Raw genomic sequence first — 20,321 nt, forward strand, 5'->3', positions numbered from 1 at the left:
AAGGGACCAGGAAATGCAGTCCCACTTTATACTCTGAAGGTAGAAAGGTAAAAATATTTGGTGAACATATTAATGATGATCACACAGAACTTGAGTCTTTTTAAATGCTTCCAGGAATTTATCTTTATCTCTAGAGTGTTGAAAGCATCCCCAAGCTTATAGAAATGACAAAGAATGAATTGTATTGAGACAGCTTGGGAAAGGCAGGAGGAGACAGTAGAAAGTCAAAATTCACTGATTTCCATCATACCTCCTTGCATGAAAGACCCTTGGCTTTGCTTAAAAAATCTCGTTTCCATGCTTGGAACAACTTCACTGGAGATGGGAAAGTTTGCTGAAAGAAGGCAGGTTTATTTCTGTTGCTCAGCAGGCTCCTCCCTGGGAAAAGAAAAGCTGTACATTCAGTTCAGCAAACGTGTGGAATGTCTCCCATGTGCCAGGCACATGAGTGAAAATGGTATTTTTATAAAATAAAGATGTCTTAAATGTTTGCATGTCTTACTAATAGCCATCTTGGCCTGTGGGGAGGATAATTTTAATGCCTGAAACTTTAAGTAATAATATACATTTTATAGCAAAATTTTTTTTGGTCATTTACTGAGTATTACTAAATACTAAGTATTCCTTTCCTGAAATCTGGATTTGGCTAAAATTGTTTGTGGAGAGAGAAAATGGCACAGCAAATGTCCCTATGAGAAATATTTTGCTGTTACTTACTGTTCCTTTGTGGATAGAGTTAAAAAAGGTGTAATTTTGATTGAATGAGTACCCTAAATTTAAGATTCTACACACACACATACAGAGAGAACAGAGTGGAATGAAAAAAAAATAAAAGTAGCCCTTGCAAAGGTGTATTTAGTTCAGAACTATATTGTCACAGTAAGATTGGGGATCATTGGGCATCATTGTGCAAAGGATGCCGATAATGAAGAGAAGGTGATCAGTGGATGTTGATGTTGAACACTGGGTCTTTAGGAATAAATGTGAAAGGGGACATTCTGGGTTGACTGACCATGCCTAGATGGGCTGCCTTAGAAAGGACAATTGAGTTTTGCATGAAGATCCTCCTCCCATCCAATGGATTATGCTACATCTTGACTAAAATAGAGCTGTAGCAGTTAACTATTGCCATAATTGTGCCATGTAACAAATCAGTCCGAATTTCAGTGGCTTAAAACATCAATAACTTATTCTGTTTCTCTATGGGTCAGCTGGGAGTCAGAGGATCAAGCTCAAGCCACAGGTAATGTGTGGGTCTGCCCCACATGGCTCTTGTTTTCTTTCAGTCACTGGGCTAGCAGGAGCATGTCCCTGTGATGATGTCAAATGTCAAGGAGAACTATGAGATCATATGTAAGCTTTGAGCTTGTATCATGTCTTATAATGAATGTCCCATTGGTCAAAGTAGGTGACATAACCCAACATCAATAGAGCTAGAAAATATATTCCTTCCACAGAGGGTAGAAGGAGGGGATGAAATTGTTTTTAATAATATCCTAATCACCATGAAAGCTTTCAGTTTTTTTCTTAGACATTGGGCCCTTGATCATTGAGATCAGTGATACAGGGACTATAACATATCCCAGCATCTATACTCTTGGGGTTATTCAGAGCATACTTTTAAAAGATCTAGAGCTATCTTGCCACTCAAGCCTATTCCACACTCATCTACTCCCTCATTTCTTAAACAGAGCTATGTCAAATGGAACAGAGTCATTTGAGTAGAGCACAGATTTAAAATATATAAAAGGGATATTGACATGTCCTCAAATGGTAAATGATTTGGATGGAGAGAAAACTACCAATGATCTTCATCAAATTGGAGGACATGGAGGTCCCAGGCATCTTAGTCCCCTAGCATTCCCCTAAAATATCCAGAGAAGTATGCACAAGCACAAATTCATACAAACACAAACATACACACAGTTCCTATATTTGTAGTTTCTTTACTTAGTATAAGTAAACAATCTGTATTCTCACATATGCTTTTAAATATGAAACTGCATAAATAAAGGAGCCATCAGTAGCATGAAGCCTCTGAAATAAACCCCTATCCACCCCCAGATGACCAGGTTTCTGGATTTCAAAGATGCAGGACCAAGCCCTTGGCAGGTTGCATGTGATCAGCCACAGCAGCCATAGCCACGGCAATAGTTATTAGCAAGTGCACATTTTCCTCCCTACCCCCAGTTGGTATGCCCCATACCATCAAGCACCACCTATTCTAGGTAAAGCCAGACCCTAATAACAAAACACAAAGTTTAAAAGTGAGGGTTTTTTTTTTTTTTTTTTTTTGCTTCATATGTTGAAAAACTTACTTCTTTCTTGGTGTGAAGTTCTATGAATCTTAACACATGTACAGATTTGTGTAACAACAACTATAAGCAATAGTTTATTCTTTTTTATTGCTGAGTATTAGTCCATGAGTTGCTTAACCATTCATACATGAGTTGTTTCCAGGTTTTTTGTTTTTGTTTTGTTTGGGCTACTACAGATAAAGCAACTATAAACATTTGTGTATATTTCTTTTTGTGTGTATGTAAACATAGGCTTCATTTATCAAAGGTAAATTCCCAGGAGTAGGGCTGCTAGTGATATGTTGAGCATATGCTTATTTTTATAAGAAACTGCCAACACATTTTCCAGACTGTTATACCATTCAAAGCTAGTTTTCAACAATTCGAATCTATGCTCTCTCCTCTCAAATAAACTATCCAGACATAAGTGTGGATTATATAATATTATGTAAAGCTTCCTTGGGGTGGATATGAGTTTATTTGAGAGCTATGAGAGGCAAAGTCAACTTACACTTGCAGGTCGGGCAAGACCTGGACAGGTTTCTTGACAGGTGGAAGAGGGAGAACATCTGTGGAGGACAGCTTGGGGCACAGCGGGACAGTGCAACTTGGACCCGAAACCAGGAAAAATGTGGTGGTTTTGGCTAAACCTTAGCCATCAAGATAGAGATGAAATGCAAAATGCCCTTCTGGTGAAACCCAAGAAGTTGCTAAGAAGTGGAAGGAACACGGAACTATTTGTATTGCAATATGATCCACTTCCCCAAACCCGCTGCAAAGGGAAATTGCTGATCACAGTAACAAGACAACTGCGCCCCAGGCAACTCTTCTAAATTCTTAAGCAAATTTAGGGAAAGTCGTGTGCAATGTGTTTTCTCCATAACTCACGCTAAAGCTCCTGGATATTCCAAATATACAAATTCTACTCACCAAACCCCCTTATCATCAAACTTCCGGAAGACATTGCCAACACAATTTCACAAAGAAAATATCATCTGCAGTTTTTAAAGGCTTGAAAACAGTCTAATACCCATTGCTCAAGAGTTCCAATGACAAATTAAGCAAAGCTGATCTCCTTTTCCGTGTCTGGAACCGGAGGTTCTTAATCAAGTGAACCTGAATGGCCCAGGAAAAGCTTTTTGCAGCAACTCGAGGAAAGAAGCCACGGTCCTCTCTTACCAGTTTTTGCAGATGGCCTGACAGCTCAGAGCTGGGATGGGCACCCAGCTGCACAACCCCAAGCCCAGCTCCTTCCACTTGGCATTTTATTTATATATATATTTCCATATAAATAGACCTTTATCTATTTATATGTGGTGCTGAGAATTGAACCCACTGCCTCACACATGCCAGGCAAGCACGCTACCACTGAGCCACAACTCCAACCCTAACTTCCCATTCTTGTGGTTGTACATGTTGTGGAGATTCACTGAAGTGTATTCACATATCAACATAGGAAAGTTTTGTCTGATTTATTCTACTGTCTTTCCTATTTCCACCCCCCTTGCTTGCCTTTATTCCCCTTTGTCTAATATAATGAACTTCAATTTTTCCCTCCCTCTCCTTATTGTGTGTTAGCATCTGCATATCATAAAGAACATTTGGCCTTTGGTTTTTTGGGGATTGGCTTATTTCACTTAGCATGACAGTTTACAGTTCCATCCATTTACTGGCAAATGTCATAATGTCATTCTTCCTTTAGACTGGGTTAATATTCCATTGTGTGTGTATATATATATATATCACAGTTTCTTTATCCATTCATCTACTGAAGGGCATCTAGGTTGGTTCCATTTTAGCTATTGTGAATTGAGCAGCTATAAACATTGATGTGGCTGCATCAGTATGCTGCTTTTAAGCCCTTCCGGTATAAACTGAGGAGTGGGATAGCTGGGTGGTTCCATTAGGACTGCCTTTTAAGGGAATTATAATTCATATATTTTTAGTTTAATTCCAACAGTATATATTATTTAATTAAAGCATGTATTACTTAATTAACATTTAATCAAAGCAGTATATATTATTTTAAATTTTATTTAAGAAATTAGTTCTTTGGGATTTGGGGGAATTCGAGGGGCAGTTTAGTCTGTCGTTTAGGATGGTTTCACATGGGCAGCCAGCCTCATTATGTTGTTTAGTTGGGAAAAGAATATCATTGGTCTTTAACCTTGAAAAAGTCATATAGGCTGGGAACTGACCAGTCAGCTAACTTCAGTGAGGAAAAGGCTTTAAAATACAGTTCAGTGAGATATTCATACAAATATTTTGAACCTGAGGTATAACTCAAGGGATTTAAAGAAACTAAAACTATTTTGAAGCATGCATCAGTCATTTATTCCCCTCTGAAGATCAGTGGACTTGTATAGACAGAGCTCAGGCCCTAACCCAGGTCTTTGAACTCAAAATCGGAATGCTCCATGCCCCAAATCAGTGGTTTGCATTAAAATTGATTGGGAATGAGCGTTTTATTTTGAAATGATTTGAGATTTTCAGAAAAGTTGTAAAGATAGTATAAAGAGTTCCTGTAATGCTCTTCACCTAGCTTCCTCTGAGGATAACACAGGAAGTTTATAAAAATCCTGATGGCAAAGCTGAGATCCAGGCCTATAAAATGAGAATCTCTGAGGAGGAGATGCAAGCATCAGTATTTCTTTGAAGTTTCTTCCCAGGTAGAAGACAAGGTCGGGAACCTCTGCTCCAAATCCTTCCAAAAGTGTAGTCAGCCAACCACAGAGAATTTCCATTGCTATTGAGCTTGTTAGGAATGAACACTCTAAGTCTCTAAGTGTAGGTCTACTCTATGAGTAGTATGTTGCTAAAGTTTTGTTACAAAAACTTTAAGCCTCACAAATTAGATACTGTCTTCTGGTAGCCAAAAAAAATCACAGAATGATTTGTTATTTAGAAATGAAATTGCTAACAGTCTTACATGAATTAAAAAAAAAAAAAAGAAAGAAAAAGCTACTGCTGTAATAGAAAACAGATCTGGTAACCCTGTTTCACTTCCTTCCTCTTGCTGACTACTTTTTTAGTTATTTTAGTTTTGATCAGCATTCCCACTAGAAAATAGGAAGAAATTTAGTGCAACTTATTTGACAAAAGTTTAGTAAAACCATTAAAAACAATGGTTTAAGTATGTATTTTGGGATTATGTCCACTCTTTTGAATTTTTATTTTTGTCTTGCCAAAGCAGATAGCATAAAGTTAGTTATACAAAAATCAACCAGTGCAGAAAGTCAACTAGAAACAATAGGCAGCAATTCTTTTAAAAAAAATTGTTTTGTTCTTTTTAGTTATACATGACAGTAGAGTGTATTCTTCATATTATACATACATGGAGTATAACTTCCCATTCCTGTGGTTGGACATTATGTGGAATTACACTGGTCGTGTATTCACATATGAACATAGGAAAGTTATGTCCAATTCATGCTACTGTCTTTCCTGTTCCCACACCACCCCCACCCCACCTGTCCAAGCCATTAAAACCCAGCACACACCTATTGTAAGTCAGCATCTGCTTATCAGAGAAAGCTTTCAGCCTTTGGTTTTGGGGGATTGGCTTATTTTACTTAGCATGATAGTCTCCAATTCTAACCATTTAGATAGTCATTCTTGACCTTGGTAAATGTCTGCCCCAGTGAATTCATTGTCAGATGTCTACTTACATTGAATTTAGTACTTCTGTTTATAATAGCAAAATAAGTGTCTGTAATTCCTAAGTTATTTCAAACTAGGTTTTAAATTATGAGCAAAGGATGCTTAAATGACCTACTACTTGAGTATACACTGGATTTTTTATGAGACAAGTCATATGAGCCATTCATTGATTTTAATTCAATCCAGAGAATTCATATTTTCTCCTGAGTTCTCATGGTTGGATAGTTTAAAAATATTTCTGAAATTGAACTGAAATCTATAAGAACTATGAAGGCATATGTCAGCCTGTATTTATAGATGGTATTGGATAAAATTTCATCACAATAAATAAAAATCCTTTCAATATAGTGTATTTTAATAACATTAAAAAACTATTTGGTTGCTTTCATCATCTTCACATGGAAGCAGTATTGTCACAAAATTTTATTTTGGAGATTAAATTGGATAGGAAGTGGCTATACCATCCAACAAGAAGAGGAAGTGGGTAATAAAGAAATAGAGACTATTGACAAATGGAACTTAATGTAGAGTCACTGAATTTCAAAATTGCCAGGGATACTAACAATTATTCAGTTTCATTCCTAGAGTTCCTAGATGAAGAAACTGTGGCAAGCCACTTAAATTCAATGCCAGTGCCCACAAACCTCATCTGTACTCCTCAAGCTTCTCCGTCACCTCACTCCCAGAAAATTGTCTTGATTCACACTTCACAGAGAAGTGGGAAGCCACAGCCATGAGCTTGTAAAGCTTCCCAGGCAGACTTGAAATCTACAAAGCTATGTTGTTCCCTATAGTTTACATAGGTCTCAGAGAGTCATCTTCTTGTCTATTCATACTGTGACGACTTATCTCTGGAACCCAGGTCAGACCAGATTCTCTCATTCCCTGTTTTATCTCTGATGCATAAGCTTTTAATTTCTTCCTTTAGCTCTTTCCCTCAGTTTATCAACACACCCAGGATTCTCCTACCTTGATTAAACACACACATATATACTGGACTAATGGGTCTAAATGATGAGGAAAGAATGATGAGAAAGGAAAAAAAAAGAATTTCTCAACAAAGCACATCAAGATACTTATTACTGAGAAAGGCAGCAATAAAATTAATCACTGGGATATAAATCATATCCATGAAGCTAAAATATAAAATAATTTGAAGACATACCTAAAATAAGTATATTTTTGACCCTCAAAGAGGTAAAGGAATAACATCCATAAAACAAGAATGACAAATAAAGAACATATGAAAATGAAACAAAAAGTACATAGGAAGAAGAATGAAGTAGAAATACTTGAAATTATGAATATGGTTATTGAAAGTAATGATTTAACAAAATAAAATCTTGACTACACAATTGAACAATTGGTGATTAGGAAGATGAACCAATTAAATGTGTTTTACTCATAAAACATTAAAGATACATGAAGGGGGAAAATAGGTAAATATGAAAGCACATTTAAATGACACATAAATAGATTTAAAGGCTTCAACATATCTGGTAAGTATTTTAAAAAAAAAGAGTAGAGGGGCTGGGGTTGTGGCTCAGCAGCAGAGCCTCTACTCACCATGTGAGAAGCTCTGGGTTCTATCCTTAGCACCACGTAAAAATAAATAAATAAAATAAAAGTATTGTGTCTAACTACAACTAAAAAAATATTTTTAAAAAGAGTAAAGACAGCATTATAGATGGAAGAGTGGGAAAGATAATGGATGAGATATTAAAGAATTGAGGAGAAAAAGACAGGTGGCCTCAGATTGAAACTGTCATGAAGCTCTCTGTCATAACTTCTCAGCTTTGTCATTGTAGCATGGAAGCAGCCATAGATGATATGAAGGTAAATGGACATGGCTGTGTTTTCTGTGCCAACAAAATTTTATTTATAAAAACAGCAGGCCACAGGCTGAATTAGGCCAGAAGTTCATACTTTGATCTAAAAAATAACCATTTTTACATTTTCATGTATATGTCTTCAGATCTTCATGTATATATCATGTACATTTGTATACATGTCTTCATATACATATGACTTGAATCACACTTGCTCTTCTGAGTGCCCCACTTTTTTTTAACCATATCTGTTATCATATCTAAAAGAAAAAAATCGTATATCCCAAGGGGCTGGGGTTGTGGCTCAGTGGTAGAGCACTTGCCTAGCATGCGTGAGGCACTGGATTCGATCCCTGGCACCACGTAAAAATAAACAAATAAAGGTATTGTGTCCATCTACAACTAAAAGCATATTTTTAAAAAAAAAAAAAAAAACAAACTTGCTAAAAAAAATCCTATTCCCCAAATACTGAAGAACAATATAAATTTTATCTACTGTTTTCAAGGGTCAATGGAGGAGTGTGTCCATTCACACTACTCAGGTAAAGCTTCTAAAAGTCCCATTTGCTTGTCTCTGGTTCAGCCCACCCCTTTCCTCCCCATCCAGCAGGCAGTAGACATTCATCTCTCCCTTTTACCTTCTTCTCTCAGCATCTACACCACTTTTCATCTCTTATTGAACCCCAGCTCTAAAAATGCCTTCAGTTCACACATCCCAATCACTCAGTAAAACAAGAACCCAGAAACTCCAGGGTCAGCAAGGGAAAATCCCAAGCCCTAGCCATAGGCAGATCACCTTATTATTTCTGCAGCACATTCAAGGAGGGTATAAACTCATTCTGTCCCAAATTACCTCTGCATCATTGGTTTTGATGATCACATAGTATTTCATTGTGTGCATGCATTTATCAACATTTTATATAAAAGCTATCAATTTTGAAAAATATATTACATACTGAAAACCTTTTATTGACTGAGTCTTTTTCTTACAAACCTATCTAATATAATTATGTTGTTTCAGTCAATATAGTTCATGTGACTGAGAAAGCAATTTTTCAATGTAAATCCTAGAAATGCATTTTATAAGAAAAAGTCACATTTTTGAAATAAGAAACAAGCTTTCAAAGAAAAAGAAAAGGTCAGAGAGGTTTTGAAGTCAGGTTATCAGAGTCTCAAAATTTTCTTTTCTTGTCTGATTGTATGCAGGATTCTCCAGAACTTTGTGGATCAGTGTCTAACAAATAAAGATGAAAACAATTGTCATTAGCTAGTGTCACAAAGTTAGTATGATAAAAATATGTATTATTTTTCTGTGGCCATTGTAACAAGTTACCATAAATTTGGTGGCTTAAAACAGGAAAAATCTCAAATCAAGGTGTCAAACTCTTGTAGAGAGAATCCTTCCTTCCGTACCTCTTTCAGTTCCTCATGACTCTGTGTAATCCCTGTGTGGTGGCTGTATCACTTCAATCTCTGACTCTATCTTCACATGACCTTCGCTGTGTCTATACCTTCTCCTCTTCTGTCTCCTACAAGGACACTAGACATTGGATTTAGGGTCCTTGTGGACAATTTCATCTCAAGATCCTTATTAAGTTCATTATATCTGTATAGATCCTTTCCCCAAATAAGGTCATGTTCACAGGTTGCATAGGCTAGGATGTGGACATATCATTTTGAAGCCCACCATTCAATCTGCTACAATATTCTTTGTAAGAGTTCTGAGAAATCAGGAGAAATAAGTACATCCTCTTCAATCATGAATAAGTGAAATGTGAATCAAAAGTACTAGATGTCATTTCTCCTAGGCATTGATGTATATTTGAATAATCTCTCTAATTTCTTTACAGTGCTATTTATGTTTTTAAGTATTAGCAATGAAATTTGTCAAGACATTTAGTGACTTGCTCTTCAACCCCTGTTTCCCTTTGAAGCGGTCATCTCGGTCAATGTTAGAACAATCTGAACAGCAGATTAGGGCCGCTTCCAGTTTGGAGGAGCTACTTCGAATAACACATTCTGAGGACTGGAAGCTATGGCGGTGCAGGCTGAAACTGAAAAGTTTTACCAGTATGGATGCTCGCTCAGCATCCCATCGATCCACCAGGTTCGCGGCAACTTTCTATGACATTGAAACACTCAAAGGTAGGTGTGTGGGTATAGACTCAAATTCTTTTTTTTTTTTTATCAGATAGTGACAAATGTACCAATTTCTTCCAAAAGTTTGAATAGGACAGACAGATGTTCAAGGGAGAATAAAAGGGTATCTTTAATTGTTTTGGGAGGGGTACTGGGGATTGAACTCGGGGACACTCAACCATTGAGCCACATCCCCAGCCCTATTTTGTATTTTATTTAGAGACAGGGTCTCACTGAGTTGCTTAGGGTCTCGCTAAGTTGCTGAGGCTGGTTTTGAACTCACGATCCTCCTGCTTCAGCCTCCCAAGCGGCTAGGATTACAGGCATGCATGGTGGTGTCTTTCATTTTACAACTTCGGTATTAATGGAGGATCCTGATATTTAATTTCTTACTTTACAGGGAAACATACACAATATGATTTTGAGATCTAAAACCAACACAAAAACATTTCAAAATATAGAGTTAAATTCAACTTCTTGTTATCATTCCCTAAATGATGCAGTATAAGAGGTACTTGCATCATATTAGGTATTATAAGAAATCTAGAGATGATTTAGAGGATATGGGAGGATTACATGTAAATACTACCCATTTTATGCAAGGGACTTGGGTACCTGAAGATTTTGGTATCTGTGGAGGACCTGGAACCAATCTTCTGAGGGAGATGAATATAATTTGAAACAAGGGGAATGATGGTTCACCAGTAAGACGTGGATATTCTTTATTAAAAAACCATTGCATGTATATATTGCACCATAACAAACGAAATGCATGTCCAATGAAGTTGTATGGCCTCTGAGCAGGCATTTAACTTTTTGATGACATGTCAAAACAACACAAGAAGCTACTTCAGCATTGTTCATCTAGCATTATAGATTTGAATAATGTGATTGCCTAGTAAATGATTATATCTATTGCATGGCCTTAACCAGATTACCTGTCTGAAGGCTTGCGGTGCATCTAGACATACTGTTAGAAGACAAGCATTATCATCAAACCAAAAGGAAGTGACTTTAAAAAATCAGACACATTGTCATTTTTTTCTACAGAGGAAATCATAAAAGTTAATGGAATTTGCAAATTCCAAGATTTTTCCCTAATCACCTGAGAATTGTCTAAAGTATTTATAAGTTAGAAGCAGTAAGTAATTTAATCAGTGTGTTAAACCAATTATCATTTGTAATCAACTCTTTTTTTTATGGATTTCAGGGTAATTCCCTGGCAGTAGTAAAGGCTGGGAGAGTTACCAAGGCCTTACTCAGTAGCATCAGTCATAACTCATACAATTTTGATGCAGATCTTACCTCTTCAACTTTCAAAATTTAGTTGTTTAAGGAGAAAAAGTGAATGGGAAGCCACATTTCAGTAGAATTTCAAACAAAAAAATTTTCATGAACTGATTACTTAGGTTTTTTTCAAAGATTTATGACTGGGGCTGGGGATGTGGCTCAAGCGGTAGCGCGCTCGCCTGGCATGCGTGTGGCCCGGGTTCGATCCTCAGCACCACATACAAACAAAGATGTTGTGTCCGCCGAAAACAAAACTAAATAAATATTTAAAAATAAATAAATATTAAAAAAAAAACAAAGATTTATGACTAATAGTAGTGAATTAAATAATACCTATATTAAAACTTAATTGAATACTTATCTTTCCTGTTTATAACATTCAGCCTCTTTATATAAATAATCACAATCAGGAGATTTAAAAAGATTTCTCAGAATAGAAGATTTTTATTATGAAAAAAAGTTGAGGTAAATTGTGTAGTATAAGCAGTGCCCCCCATCAAATATATTGTATTTTACATTTTCAGTAATTGAAGAAGCAAAAATTGGGATTAAGGAGTAGATATGGAAAAAGGACATAGAAAGGATAGTTTAAAGGAATAATTTAGACTAGGGTCAGATTTCAAACAGTAATTTCATGTCTGTATACTTCAAGCAGAGGCCCTCTCTAACCCTTCTAGTAGAAATATGTTTACATGTATGAGAATTCAGAAAGATCTGGGGAAAGACCAATACAGAGTTTTAAAGATATGATAAAATTGGAGACATGTTTGTCTATTACTACTTAACACATAACCCCAAAACTTAGCTGCTTAAACATTTTTTTAAAAATGTATTGGTGCATTATAATTATACATAGTAGTGGGATTTGTTGTTATATTTTCAGACACATCCACATGCAAACACACACACACACACACACACACACACACACACACACTTTGGTCAATTTCATTACCTAGTATTCTATTCTCCTGGTCCCCTTCCTCTGCTCTGCTCTCTCCCTTTTATTTTCATGAGGCCTCCATTTTTTCCTGTTTTCTCTCTAGCTTCCACATATAAGCGAAAAAATATGACCCTTGACTTCCTGAGTAAACAAACATTTTAATGTCACAGTTTTTGTGCATCCATAATACAGACATGGACTAGATGGGTTTCTCTGCTTCAGAGTCTCTCTGGAGGCTGTAATCAAGATGTCAGCTTGGACTACAGGCATTTCAGGGTTCAACTGGGGCAGGATGTGCTTCCAAGATCATTCAGCAGTCATTTGCAGGACTCAATTCTTCACAGGCTCTTGGACTGAGGGTCCCAGTTACTTTACTGGCTGTGGGCCACAGGCCTTCCTTAGTTTCTTGCCACATGGCTCTTTCCAACATAGCAGCTTGCTTCACAAAAACCTGGAAGCAGAGAAAGATTGAAGAAGAGTGCCAGCAAGAGATACAGACTGCATTCTTTTAAAACTTAATCATGGATGTGACATCTCATCACTCTTACTGTATTTTCTTTATAAGAAGTGAGTCACTAGGTCCTGTCTACACACAAGAGAGGGGATTACACGAGGCCTGGCCACAATAGAGGTGGGCATCACTGAGGGTCAGTTTTTTTGTTTTGTTTTTGTTTTTGGTACCAGGGATTGAACTCAGGGCTCTCAGCCACTGAGCCACACCCCTAGCCGTATGTATGTTTGTGTATGTATATATATATCCTCCTGCCCCAGCCTCCCAAGTCACTGGGATTATAGGCATGGGCCACCACACCTGGCTTGGGGGTCAGTTTTGCTTTTTTTAGGGAGGGTACAAGGGATTGAACTCAGGGGCACTAGACCACTAAGCCACATCCCCAACCCTATTTTTTATTTTATTTAGAGACAGGGTCTCACTGAGTTACTTAGCGCCTTATTTTTTTCTGAGGCTGGCTTTTAACTCGAGATCCTCCTGCCTCAGCCTCCTGAGCCACTGGGATTACTGGGATTACATGGTGTGTGCCACCATGCCCAGCTCAGTTTTGAAACAGGAATTTTAAACATACCCTTAATATACAACAAAGTCTACACTTCAGTGCATGGGAAACTGTAGAGTTTTATTATAAAATTGAATCTTTCCTCCAAAAGCAGTCATAGAAAGACTAGAAGCATTAAGTGTCCAAGTGTCAAAATCTTACTTAAAAAATAAACTGAGAAAAAAATCAAGTACTATTTTACAAGAAAGTATGTAATTTTCTTTTTATTTCCAGAGGCTTGTTTCTCTTTTTCTTGTTTTCCTCAAATTAGCTATGGCCAAAGGATTGCTCCTTCCATTAAAATGAATGGGTTTATTTCATCATGCTATGTGAACATCAGTGAGGGGCATTTACAAATGAGAAAACTCTTGATTTTAGAAAAGATCAGTTCCACTTAAATGCCCATCATGTGCTTGCCAGGTTTAAGTCCCACTATAGTTAGTTACTGAAGCAACCAACAGAAATAGTTCTCAATGTTGCTAAAACCTATCCACAGCTGGCTTCAAGTATAAGAAATGCTATCCAACTGTATCCTGTATATCATTTGATAAATAACATTAACATGTTATTTTTTACATGCTTCCATTTACTTATTAGCCAGATTCCCCGGATGGGTTCAGTGGGATTATGTACAGGACACGGTGAACGTCCCCAAAGGGAAATAAAATATTCTATGAAATGTATAGTATAAATGGGAAAGAACACAGATTAGGGGTTTAATATTTTTTCATAATCTTTGCTTAAAAAACTGACAAAAAATTCCCATGTAGTACAATAAGCAGAAAAGCTACGAAAATGCCTAAGCTCAGCACCCTGGCACGTGTTGGCATGTCAGGGTCATTTCATCTGCTGGCCCCAATGAGCTTTCTCTCTACAGTTATCGATGAGGAGTGGCAAAGAACCCAGTGCAGCCCTAGAGAGACATGTGTGGAGGTTGCCAATGAGCTGGGGAAGAGTACCAACACGTTCTTCAAGCCCCCTTGCGTGAATGTGTTCCGATGTGGTGGCTGCTGCAATGAAGAGAGCCTCATCTGTATGAACACGAGCACCTCTTACGTTTCCAAACAGGTATGGGGACGTTAGCAAGTGTGCCCTCTCCAATGCCCTGATGATGGTCTCATTGGTAGCCATTGATGACCTTGTGGCCAAATACCATGCTTAATAATCTCATTTAATCCTTCAAACAAATTAAAGGGTATTTTATCCTCTTTTTTTTTTTTTTTTGATACTGGGGGCATCTAACCCAGGGACATTTTACCACAGAGCTACATCCCTAGGCCTTTTTAAAGATTTTTTATTTCGAGACAGGGTCTCAAATTGCAGAGGCTGGTCTCAAACTTGCAATCATTTTGTCTCAGCCTCCCAAGTTGCTGGGATCACAGGTGTGCATCACAATGTCTGCATTCTTATCCTATTTATAGATGAAAAAACCAAAGCTCAGAGAGATAAATTACTTATCCAAAGTTACACAGCTGATGAATGTCAGAGATAGAATTCATATATATATTATATATATATATATATATATATATATATATATATATATATATATATATATATATTTGGTACCAGGGATGGAACCCAGGGGTGTTTAACCACTGAACCATGTCCCCAGCCCTTTTTTTATACCTTTATTTATATTTATTTATTTTTATGTGGTGCTGAGAATCAAACCCAATGCCTCACACGTGCTAGGCAAGCACTCTGCCACTAAGCCACAACCTCAGTCCTCCAGCCCTTTTTAATATTTTATTTAGAGATTGGTTCTCACTGAGTCACTTAAATGCTCCACTGTTTCTGAGGCTGGCTTTGAATTCATGATCCTCCTTCCTCAGCCTTCCAAACTGCTGGAATTACAGGCGTATACCACCACGCCTGGCTTTATACTCAGATTTATGGGATTCCATAGCCTGAATTCATTTCTTGTGCTATAATGTCAAAAACCAGAAAATCATCTGGAAGTTACTTGAACAGGATGTTAAAAGCAGAAGCTGCATCATCTTGTGTTAGTCCTGTGTTGCTCAAATGGAGTGACTGACAAGAGTTTAATGAAGGGCATAGACAGGGTTGAAGGAAGACAGAAGAAATGGTAAAGCACCTGGGACCAGCAAAGCGAGAATGTCCAGTACAAAAGAAACTGAAAATCAATTTCTGCAGTCCCCACGAAAGAAATATCCCCCCCATCTCCTTTGTATAAGATCCCCTTTGTCCAGCAGATAAGGATACTTTCTGTGGCTACCACATTGTTGTAAAATGGAGTAAATGTTGCCCTTGAGAACCGTAGTAACAAATTTAGGAAAACATTACTCAAAAGCTGTAAATAAAACTACATTCCTTCTGTCCTGTGTTGTAAATTCCTCACATGTTAATATATTTATTTGTCACATTTGCCAATATAATCTCTTTTTTCATGATCTTGCAAAGAAGTAGTACAATAAAATTCTACAGGCATCAAATATATTCATGATAGGCAATTATCTTATTTGTTCTGTAAATAGGCTAACTTATCATAATTTTGTTCCTTCTACCCTCTAAAATAGGATTGAAACTGGAGAGTTTCTTTTTCAAAATACTTTTACAGAATCTTGGAACTTGTGAAAATCTGATCTCTGCCATTTGACAATTACAAAAAAAAATGACATAAAGCATGGCTGAGCATCAGCTTTTAGTAAAACAAAGCTTGCATAATGAAAGAGGGCTTAGTTCATGATTATGTTATTCCTCAGAGCATAGCTGAAAATTGTGCAAGAAGATGAAGCTTATGCAAAGTAAACACTCTGAAAACACTCTTGCTTAGTCTCATGCAAGTTCCATTACATGTTAGAGGTCAGAATAAACACAACCTTAATGGATTGTTTCCACTTAATAGATGATGGAGCACTTTATTTTGACTGTTGTACTCAACAAATGATTAAAGAATGTCCTTAAGTGTAAGTGTACAGCAGGTTTTCTTTCCAAACATGCATATGTGAACATTTTAATAGTTTGAAAGAACTACCTCTCACCCCAAAGTTATGGATTATGTGAACAACCTATTAGAGACACAGTGAATAAATGTATACAGTAAGAACAACATGGGACAGTGATTGAATGGATGTGCATTAAAATCAAGTTCATTCACCCATCATAGAACTACTCTGGAAAGTTATATAATCTCTTTGGATATCTGTTCCTTCATCTTAGGATAAGGATAATAAAACCCTACCCCATAATGTTTTTAATAAGGGGCAAATAAATTAATATATAAGTACTATAATAGAGCCTGGCATACAGACACAGAAAGAATGATGTACATGTGAGCTATAAGAATTTGGGGGCATTATGATCTTATGTGAGCCATTAATTCACACTGCTATATAACAAATACCCTGAAACTCAATGACTTTGAACATAATGAGTTATTCTCATTTGTATATCTGAGGTCCATTTGGTTTAGGGTGGTCTCTGCTGGGCTTAACTCTGAGCTGCATTGTAAGCCTAGATGTACTTCTTGTGTCTCTCATCTCTTGGACCAGCAAGCCTGCCAGATCTTATTCTTTTTATGCCAAAAGTATAAGCATGAGAAAACAAGCCCCACCAAGCATGCACAGTTCCAGTGTGCACTTGTGTCATGTCTGCTAACATTCCATTGGCCAAAGCAAGTGACATGGCCAAGTCCAAAGTCAAGAGACAAGAAACTATTTCTTCATCAGAGATAGTATATGAGGGGATAGGTAGTTTGAATAATGATCTAATCCACCAAGATCTTAAATAATCTTCATATTTCAATCACATTTAATTCTTACAATTTATATTCAAATTTAAAGCAAGTATAGGAAATAATAGTACCGTTTCATGAGGGTACAGTGACACCAAAATGTTAAGAGATTTGAAAAAAAAAAAATGAAGACACTTCATAAAGTTGGATTAGTATCCGGTCTCCTGACTCCCAGCCCAGTATCGTACCAGCCCTTATCATTCTTAGTTCCACTCTTAATGTACAACTTTGATGAAGTCACCACTACAAATGACAAAGGCAAAAATGCAGATTATGTATAAATTTAAATAAAAATAATCTATAAAATACAATAATCTACACATTATGATTATCTTTTTCTGCTATAGCTCTTTGAGATATCGGTACCTTTGACATCAGTGCCTGAATTAGTGCCTGTTAAAGTTGCCAATCATACAGGTTGCAAGTGCTTGCCAACGGCCCCCCGCCACCCATATTCAATTATCAGAAGATCCATCCAGATCCCAGAAGAAGATCGGTAAGACTTTCTTGTACTTAATTATGCTTCTTCATGCTTTTGCCAAAGCTGTGTATGGAGAATACTTCATTAATTACAGAATTATCATTTTTTTCTTAAAAGTTTTTTTTAATCTTTCAACTTAAAACTAAGATCTATTGATAGTAACAATTTGGCAAATGTATTTTTTATTAGGTGTTAGATGTGGTAGAACCAATGTGGCTGGTGGTTACAAACTCAACATGGCTACTTGTAGATATCTTGGTTCTTGTCAGTTCTCTGTTCCTATGTGTAAAGTCTAATGCAGTTATAAAACTACTACAGCCTCAAATTTGGCATGGGTCCCAGCATTCCAAAACAAGCATGAAATAAAATTCATTTCACGCTATTTGTATATTCAAGTCCTGAAATGAAAAAGTAAAAATGAAAAGGATTTCTGGAGTCACTGGGAGGTGGCAAAACTTTCAGCATATGAGTTTTCCAATTTTCTAATGTTTCCCTCAAAGATTACCAAATGGAAAATTTTTCTTTTAAGTTAAAACAAATTAAAGATAATTGACTTAGACACTGGTGAATGAAACAAGTTTTCAATATACATGCAAAAGAGTTAATTTGACTTTGAATTTATTGAGAATAACCTTGTGACTCTTTATAAAACAAATTATGACACTGAAATGTTCTGAAACCAAAGATAAGGATTATTGATTTTGGAGGAAAAAAAGGATTCAATATAGAGCATTGAAGGGAAAATTGCAAAAACATTGAATGAAAGATGAAATAAGTGAGATACATTCTGCAGAAGTAAAACAGTGTACATATTGTGTGAGTAGAATGAGTGAATGAGCGAGCTGGGGATTATATGCTAGTTTATGCTGAGCCATGGGCCCCCTTCTGCCTTTCAAGCAGAAGACAAAGCTCATGGAAAAGGAACATTCATTCTCAAGCTGTTTCTGCTGCCCTGGCCAATGTTCCTCTCTCTATTTTAAAGAAAGTAATCTTAGAAGCTATGTGAGAACAATATTTGCTTTTGGTAAATAAACTGTTGACAGCTATAATTTGCATAGTTTTAACAACCATCTTTTATAAGAGTTTAATAACGTTTCTAAATTACAGCTTGGTTTCTAAAGGTTTCCCAACTGAATATTTATAATTGTAGAATTACTATGTTATAAGACATAGTTCATACATATGAATTAAGCTCTTTAAAATTTTCTTCTCACATAATTATTTTGGGTGGTGAAAACATTTGAAATTTACTCTTAGCAATTTTGAAATATACAGTACATTATTCACTGTAGTCACCATGCTATGTAATACAGTAGGTCTCAAACACTCCTGTATAACAGATTAAAAATAAAATAACAAAATTTTAAAAATATTTATTTATTTATTTTGCTAAACTGGGGATGGAATCTGGGGCACTTTACCACTGAGCTGTATTCTCAGCCCCTTTTTATTTTTATTTTGAAATAGGGTCTTGCTAAGTTGCTGAGAGTCTCACTAAATTGCTGAGGCTGGCCTCCAACTTGGGATCTTTATGCCTCAGTTTCTAGAGTAGCTGGGATTACAGGTGTGCACCACCACGTCTCTCTTAAAATTTTAAAACCCTTAACTGTCCATGACTCAGAAATTTATTTCATGTTCCAAAATTATGATTACTCTTGAAAACTTTTAAATCTGGTTTATTGTTTTCATTTCCTAGCTGTCCCCAGTCCAAGAAGCTCTGTCCTATGGATATGCAATGGGATAACAACAAATGTAAATGCGTTTTACAGGAAGAGAATCCACTTGCTGGAACAGAAGGTAATGATAGCAATAGTGACATAATAATAGTAATTATAAAAATAACAGTAGCAATGAACTTTATTGAGTACTTACTATGACTCAGCAATGTCATAATCTTATTTATCTTCACGTTTATTATTATTTCTTTTTAAAAAAAATTTTTTAGTTGTAGATGAACACAATACTTTTATTTTATTTATTTGTTTTTATGTGGTGCTGAGGATTGGACCCAGTGCTAGGCAAGAGCCACAACCCCAGTCCCATATAATTTCTTTTTTGCAATTCAAAATGGGCACACCAAGATGTCTTATATTTTCCTCAAGGTCACATAGCCAAGAATGATAGAAGCGGTCAGATTCCGGAGCCCTCTGTGTTGTGATCATGTAATGAGTGAGTCCACCAATTCATCACTCTGCTTTTTAATCTCAAAGAAAAGCCAAAAGTGATTACACTATCCCAAAGCACTGGATTCAAAATTTTAATGACAACTACTTCAGAACTAAACACTAGTCAACCACAGTTAACTAATTCATTTGTATGAAAGTCTCACAGGAACATAAAGTAATCTTGGGCTTGGTTTCCTTCAACTGCATCATGCAAAAACATGCCAAATAATTTAAAAAAATGGGGAATAAGGGAAAACGTTTTTGGAATTAGAGCAAAATAAAAGCAAAACATGGATATGGTGCTGAGACGAACTGAGAACAAAGTGAGATAGGCTATTGTCATTGCTCATATTCTGTAATGCTGATTTTTGATGATGAACATATGACTGAAAATAAATGCTTTCAAAATTTATTTCCCAGAGAGCTTGACATGGTTCCACTGGGGGGTGGGGGGATCACAAGGAATCATACAATTTAAATCTTGCTTGTTTTAAACTATGATCTAGAAGCAAGAATATTAAGGAGTAAATGCTAAGACTTTAAGAAGAAGCTGTAAATAGCAACTTAATTTCTATTGTCCTATTTCTTGGTTCCCTTCTAAATGTTTTCATGAAAGCTCAACCTAGGATGTGAGGTAAACTTAGGGTTCATGTACTTTAAATGCCTATGCAGATCTGGAATGTTCTTGACACCCTTCCCACCAACTGT

General features: G+C 36.4%; 1 protein-coding gene across 2 annotated transcripts in view; it reads left to right on the forward strand.

Annotated features, from left to right (window-relative positions):
* Vegfd (vascular endothelial growth factor D) overlaps window positions 1–20,321 on the forward strand; it is a 32,038-nt gene that overhangs the window by 6,468 nt on the left and 5,249 nt on the right. The window contains exons 3-7 of one of the 2 annotated variants that reach the window (XM_026396758.2): window positions 8,934–8,941; window positions 9,721–9,931; window positions 14,088–14,278; window positions 17,315–17,463; window positions 19,145–19,245. In XM_026396758.2, coding sequence (XP_026252543.1) covers window positions 8,934–8,941; window positions 9,721–9,931; window positions 14,088–14,278; window positions 17,315–17,463; window positions 19,145–19,245 — 660 coding nt within the window. The remainder of the gene's footprint in view (window positions 1–8,933; window positions 8,942–9,720; window positions 9,932–14,087; window positions 14,279–17,314; window positions 17,464–19,144; window positions 19,246–20,321) is intronic. The other variant, XM_026396757.2, reaches the window with a different exon arrangement.

The sequence above is a fragment of the Urocitellus parryii genome, chromosome X (genome assembly GCF_045843805.1).
Source record: "Urocitellus parryii isolate mUroPar1 chromosome X, mUroPar1.hap1, whole genome shotgun sequence".
Classification (NCBI taxonomy): domain Eukaryota; kingdom Metazoa; phylum Chordata; class Mammalia; order Rodentia; family Sciuridae; genus Urocitellus; species Urocitellus parryii.